This window comes from Pygoscelis adeliae, unplaced genomic scaffold (assembly GCF_000699105.1).
Source record: "Pygoscelis adeliae isolate BGI_AS28 unplaced genomic scaffold, ASM69910v1 Scaffold114, whole genome shotgun sequence".
Lineage (NCBI taxonomy): Eukaryota > Metazoa > Chordata > Aves > Sphenisciformes > Spheniscidae > Pygoscelis > Pygoscelis adeliae.
In genome coordinates, this window is record NW_008824587.1 from 2,881,633 (window position 1) to 2,888,471 (window position 6,839).

At 37.8% G+C, this 6,839-nt stretch overlaps 1 protein-coding gene across 1 annotated transcript in view; it reads left to right on the forward strand.

Moving 5' to 3' along the window:
- The first annotated feature begins 219 nt into the window (after positions 1-219).
- Positions 220-6,839, forward strand: part of AK8 (adenylate kinase 8) — a 69,994-nt gene continuing 63,374 nt past the window's right edge. The window contains exons 1-3 of the mRNA XM_009322172.1: positions 220-258; positions 2,419-2,503; positions 6,494-6,543. Coding sequence (XP_009320447.1) covers positions 220-258; positions 2,419-2,503; positions 6,494-6,543 — 174 coding nt within the window. The remainder of the gene's footprint in view (positions 259-2,418; positions 2,504-6,493; positions 6,544-6,839) is intronic.

Sequence of the window (6,839 nt, forward strand, 5' to 3'; positions counted from 1 at the left end):
GGAGACGTGCACCGGCCGAGGGCTCTCTTAATTAACTAACTTATTTTAGTAATAGCCTGGCAATTGCTAGGGTATACACGTGTCATTTTTTTGCGGAAGAAAAAGTGGCAGCCTGTGGAAGAAAGCTGTTGGGTCCGTGAAAGGAAAATCAGGCTCGGCAGGACAGGGAGGAGGAGGAGGAGGAGGCGGCAGTGACTATGAAGGGCGGGAAAAACCGAGATGAAGGGCTTTGCCCTTCCCGAGGCGGGGGCCGGTGAGGTAACGCGGGCGGTGCGGCCCCGCTTAGCGGCGTTATCCGTTTAAAACTGTCTCTCCGTGCGTTCCTGCTGCTGTTGTGGCTTTTCTGTGGAGATGTGTGTCAAAAATAAAGAAAAAGGGGTACACGTCTAGCATCGTTGTGATTTCAGTAAATAGCAAGATTTACTTGCTAAGGTTGCCCTGCCTCAGAGAAAGGTATGTTTTGTTCTGTAAGTTTGGAAAAAGCCCTTTTGTCGAGCATGGGGAGGTTTGCGCGAGGGACTAAATATTCTGGTGCTGTTCTGTTCTGAGAACTTGCTGGAGAGACTCCCCCTGTGCACCGGCGCTAACTCTTCTCGTAACTCGAATTTGTATGTTATAAGGCCTTCTTACTTTTTCAAATCTCACTGGAAAACACACAAATGTTTATTTTTCTTTCTTTTTTCTCCTCTTTTCTTTTTTTTCATGTAACTTCAAGGCCATTTAGTATAACGGGTATGGCATAATATTTGTGGATCTTTTATGGGAATACTGTGTTTTGCACGCCATGAGGCATTGAATGCAGCTGCAGGTCCTCATCATACATAAAATCCTTATGGGATTTACTCAGAGTGTTGTTTTATTTTCATGCTTCGATTGTGTTGCAGCATCATAATGGTACAAACAAACACAGCTTGAAATTATTGTCCTAAACTTAAGCATTTACAAAACCCAAAATGTGAAACCTAAAACATGAGACCCAAACCGTGAACCTCCCCCAGAGATTAACAGAACTGCTCGTGTAAAATTAAGCTGAGAACTGAATAGAATGAAGCATGCGTGTAAGTGCTGGCAGGGCTTGGGCACGAAGTAGTGAAAGTATCAATCGTTATCAGCCTGAACAATTTTGAATCGTAGTAAGACCAAATTTTCTATGTTTGTTATTCTTAAAGCTGCTGATAATTGTAGTGTCAAGTTCCGATTTCTTAGTTTAAATAAGTGTTGCTGGAAAGTAATAATTTTTACATTAACTTCCAATAAAAATACAAATTTTTATACTTTATGCTATGTGCTACTCAGACCCTGAAGCATCGGAACGTGCATGTGAAACAGTTCATAAACAAAATTGAGTGTTTTAATTATTCTAATGAAGTGGGTAAAGCAGAAGAGGAAAATAGGCCACTCTAATGAAAGACAACCAATGGGTTAGAGTATAAAATATTATGGAATATACAGACTTTATGGCATTTACTTGCAAATATTAAAGCGTTATGACTGATTTTTAGAAAAAGACACTCTATTCCTGTGTGAGCATTTCAGTAGGTAATCTAAGTCAGAACATTAGTTGCTGTTTGATGTTTAGTTTTAATTACAGAATTCTTGGCTGTGCTGAAACGTCTTGTAAGAAAATCTATGGAGTTAGTGTTTCTCAGTGTTATTCCTTTCTCTGCCTGTAAAGCTGCCATCCTCGCTGAAATCAGCGGAAGATCCCCACTGCTATCGGTGGGAGCTGACGCAAGGCCCTGCATAACCTCAAACATTTAATATGAAAATGGGCTCCAAAATAGACATTCAAGGAAATGCTTTAAAGCCTTCCTTTCCCCCCCCCCCCCCCCCCCCCTTTTTTTCTTTGGTTTTCATGTGGAGGGAAGACTAGTACAGTTACAAAAGTGAGATGGCTGCTTTTGTGGCTTTGATCGATTGTCGGGTTTGTGTGTTTTCTGCAGGTCTTGTCTGTTCCGCAGTCCTCTAGGCTAGTCGGAAACTTGTGGGAATGTGCTTGAGAAAGAGGTTTAACTTGCCCCGCAGAGATACTAATTGAAGTTGACTCTGTTTTCAAAACTCCTTGTATGGTTTTTATGTCAATGCTGACTCAACCGTTATCGACACCAGACTCAGGCTGGTCTATATGATACATATAGACACCAGACCATTCTGTTGTCTATATGTACCATAAATAAGCTAAAGCAAATAGGTTATTTTTGTTTATTGGCAGTTTCTGACCATGCTTTACTTCAGTTTTTCAGCATCTAAAATAGGTTTCGTAGTCTCAATTTTGTCTATGAAAGGGGCCTTAAGAAAATGAATAAGCATTTATAAATGCTTTAAGATCCTCATTGTAACATTGCTGTAAAAATGCAATATATCATGACTGCATAGCTATGTTAAATTTTCCTCTAACTTTGTCCTATTTATTTTCAGAACATGCTTGAAGAACTATTAATTCATAAGCCAGATGATCCCATTCAGTATATGATAAACCATTTAAAGCAAAACAACGATGACGGTAAGTGAAAATTGAGACACCATAAATAGTTCAATCCCTTATTTGTAAACGGCTGTTTGAAAGCTGCGCTTCAGTTGGCAAATGATGGATAAAACTTTTCAGACTGTGTCTTGAGGGGGGAGGAAAAAAAAAAGAAAAAGGTGAGCATTTTGGAATAGTTATAGGTAAGATGCTTTTAATTTCTTTTTTTAGTGGGTAATCTAATAAAAAATGCACTTTAACAGTTATAACAATGAAACCCTCTAAGGGAATAACAAAGAGTTCTAGTGTATCAATTATTAATGCGTTCTGTGCCCCATCTGATATTTCCTGTTGTCTTTAAGCTCGCTAATTACTCCTTTTGTCAGGTGTAAATTTGGTTTCCTATTCTACCTGGGCTGGCAGATTCTCTGGTTTTTGATTAGTTAGTTACTAGCTGCTGTTAATGAGTTCCACTGCTCAGTGGCATCTCAGATGAAGGAACAGTGAGCATGCCTACTTGTATGTATAACAAAACCTGGTAAATTGAATAGGAAGCCTGTATTCTGCACAATAAAAGCATGTATACTCAATCAAACTATTTGATTTACAAACTGTTCACCCTTAGGCAGATTATATTTGGATATGCACAACTGAACTATAATTTTTGTTCTGCATGAGCTGTCAGGGATAGCTGGTGTCATGTTGCTTTGATGTTTCTTTAAAACCATAGTAAACCATTATGAAAGTTCTGCTGCAGCATCGATGAAATTATTATCACTAGAGGTGCTGTGAGCTCATAGTGGTGGTGATCAGATGGATGTTGATTGAAATGCTGCTAAATATATAAAAAAAAAAAAAATCAAATCCTGCAAATTGTGTCCAGCCTTTTTTGATGCGGGCAGCATGAGTAATCAATCTGTTTTATAGACCCATGGAAAATATGCAGAAGAATTTCATGCGGTTTGATAGAATGCTGATAAAATTTCTTCACGTTGAGCTAACATTTGTCCTGAAGCCCCACAGTATTATTTGAACAGAATTAGGCAGGTTTCCATTTCATGACTTCAGTACTTAGAGGCTAAAGATAGAACTACAGCAGTTGTTTGTCGAAGGAAAAATGCTGTCTGGTTTTGGTCTGGAAAAACCTATTAAGAAAGGGAAGGAACTCCAATTAAAATTAAAGCCTAAATGTTTTAAGAATAAATTATGTGGAAAATAATGTAACAGAAATTTGTAGCAGAGTTGATTTTACTTTTTGATCATGGCGGAAGGTGCTGACTATTTAGAAGGAAAAAAAAACCTTATTAGAGCCATCAGTAAAGTGATGAATTTTCATGATCTTGCCTTGCTAGACAGTTTTAGCCCTAGAGAAAATTTCAAACAGAGATGTGTGGAAAAGAAGCATTGCATCTATCCCAGGTGTGAAGTTAGAAAACCTTTTTAATTAATAATAGGATCTAAAGTACTCTTAAAAATATAAACAAGTCTAATGATGATTATAGCTTACAACTGTCTTGAAAATCTTGTAGGTCAAATGTGTGGCTAAGCGTTTGCGCTTAAGGCTCTGTACTATTGTTCTTTCATGTGATCCTTCTAAAAACCTTAAAGTACCATATGAAGGCTGATAACTCTTTCATATACAAAGATGCTAGTTTCCTATGTTGTATCTTGGTTTGTGCTAATAAAAAAAGCTTTCAGGATCCAAGTGGCATTTCTGTGAATTCTTCCTTTACAGTCAAACCTCTGAAGAAATGTAAAAACGTTCTGCAAGAATGTTCTTCATGTACTGTGTGCTTTTCCTGTTTGACAAAGGATTTCTCTTACAAGTTAAGCAAATTTTGTTACATTAATATTAATCATAGAACCTTTTGGACTTGAATGGAAGTCAGTGAGCCCAGTTGCTCCAGGATTAATTTTGTTATAGCTAAAATCATTGTTGAATGTTAAAACTTACTTTACTTGGAAGAGTTAATCCTGTAACATCTCATCAAGACTAAACATGGAATGAAATACGGTTTGTTACTGAAGAAAAAGGCATTTTTCTAGATTTTCCTGACGTCGTTTAGCTGCTGGTTCAGACCTCCCGTATTAAATACTCTTTGCTGATTGGAGGGGGTTAAACATTACATACAGTGGTGTCCTGGTTGTGCCCTTGTGTCATATGTTTAGGGAGAATGCTTTAGAGGAGTCTTACAAGTGTGCAAATGAGTAAATCAGTGAATCACACTGCCCCATCTGCTGCCAGCCACTAAGCAGAGAGAAAAACAGATTTAGTACAAAGTGAGCATTTACAGTAGCCCTGGGCAATATTAAAGCATGATATGGTGTATATAATGGTATGTTTCGTTTTTTATCAAACGTTTGTCCAAGAAAGCTGTGTATTAAAGCTTCAATACCTAAGGGTTTTCTTGTGAATTTTAAATCATGCTCCTAGTTAAACCTCAAAAGGATCTGTGGATGGAAAGGTTTTTTGATTTTCTTTGAAGTGGTTTGAAGAAGTTGATTAGTGTTGGCACCCGAGCACTCTTTTATGACGCTGTTTATAAATAATTCCTAAGTACCGGGCTGGAGTTTCAAGGTGTTAGATTAAAAAAAAAAACCCTAGGATTTAATCACATTACATTTGAAAGAAATTAGGTGATAAAAACAGCTGATGTATCCTTTTAAAGTATTTTTCTACATTGTGTACTAGTTCTGTTGCACTTGCAAGAACCAATAAGGGGGGAGTTTTTCTTAAACCTTCCAAGTCAGATAACTTTGTAAAGATGAATCTGTAATTTGGGTTTCATGTATGTTTAAAAATTGCACCTGCCCAATAACTGTTAAGTGCATGGAAGGCCTCATAAAAATACATTTCACATCCTTCCCTGTCTGCTGCCATCAGACACTGTATCTCCCTTGGTTATAAAGAGCTGAAGAGGTTTTTGGGTGAGTAGATCCCTCCTCTGTTTTGACCTATGTTACTCCCAGTAAATACTCATCAGTACCTTCTGTATATAGTGTGGTTTGGTTGGTTTTTTTTCCTGAGATTTAAGGGAAAAAACATCAAAGATGTTAATATAAAGTGACAGCTCCAGGGATTGCAGCCCAAGGTGTGCTCATGAAAAAAGTCCCAAATACTTTTTCCTAAGAGTTACTTCATTTTCCCTTGTTTGTCTTGCCTCTAATTCATTCCCAATGAAGCTTACAACGGTAATGCCTATTGTGTTGTCTGTACGCATTAGATTAAGAATTCCTCAGAACTGGGATGCATTTTTCCCACCTTGCCCCCTCAGGGAAAGGAGAGGGATGTGCAGTAGAGAAACGCAAGATACAGAGATGAAGAAAATTACTTTTAATGACGACTAGAAAAATTGAAGGTAGCTGTCGAAAAGGGTAGAGAGAGTGCTTAATTTTGCAATATCTAAATCTTCTCTGAATCCTGACACAACCTATTTAGATGAAACTAAAAAGTGAAATTGCATTTTTTGTGACGAGAGCCAAAAGGTTTGCCGAAGTAAAAAGTATTTTTACTACCATACTATGTAAGAGAAATGAGAGATGATCTCAAGAAGTGCCATCCAATCTCAACCGTTCTATGACTATAATAATAGTAACTTTTAAATAGTCTTGTCCTGCATGTACCAGCTAAAATATTTTTTCATCACAAAATGTGTTAGGTCTAAATCAATGTTTTGGGAATAAAAGTCAAACTCAGATAAGGAAATGTTCATATCTTATGCCTGGTTCACCCACTAAACTATCCATGTGTTTAAATTGATTGATATATATGCTTAAGTGGCATGTTTAGTCAGAGTATTAATCTTATTGACCATGGAGATGAAAGGAAGGCCCAGCTGTCACTGACTTAGTGTTTCCCCTTTTTTTTCCCCAGTGGAGCCCAATCCTGAAGTCCCCATTCAGGCAGATTTCCAACTGAAATAATTGTTTCATTGTGATTACATTTATTTTATGCAATGTGATAGTGGGGAAACTGGTTGGGATTTTTGCTGTTCTGTTTCTTGACGTTCACATATTCTTGTTTCATAGCTCCAAGAATTTGTGTACTTGGTCCATCTGCCTCTGGGAAAACCACAGTTGTAAGTATGCTACCTTCAATGCTATAATACTGTCCAGTTACCTTTTTACTTTCTACTGGGATCAGCACTTCTGAAAATTTTATTCTGAGAAAATAATTTTTGGAATCATCAAAGTGATAGAAGAGCACAGGACAAGTCGAAGGGTGGCGTTCCTAAGGGGTATGCCTGTATGTTACGCTACAGGTTAAATGGCAATGTTCAAGTGAGCTCTGCGAGAACTCGCTCAGTGGCAGTGATACTGCTGTAATGCAGCAGAATTCCGCCTGCCTTTTTTTCCCAGCTTTTCCGCAGGATTA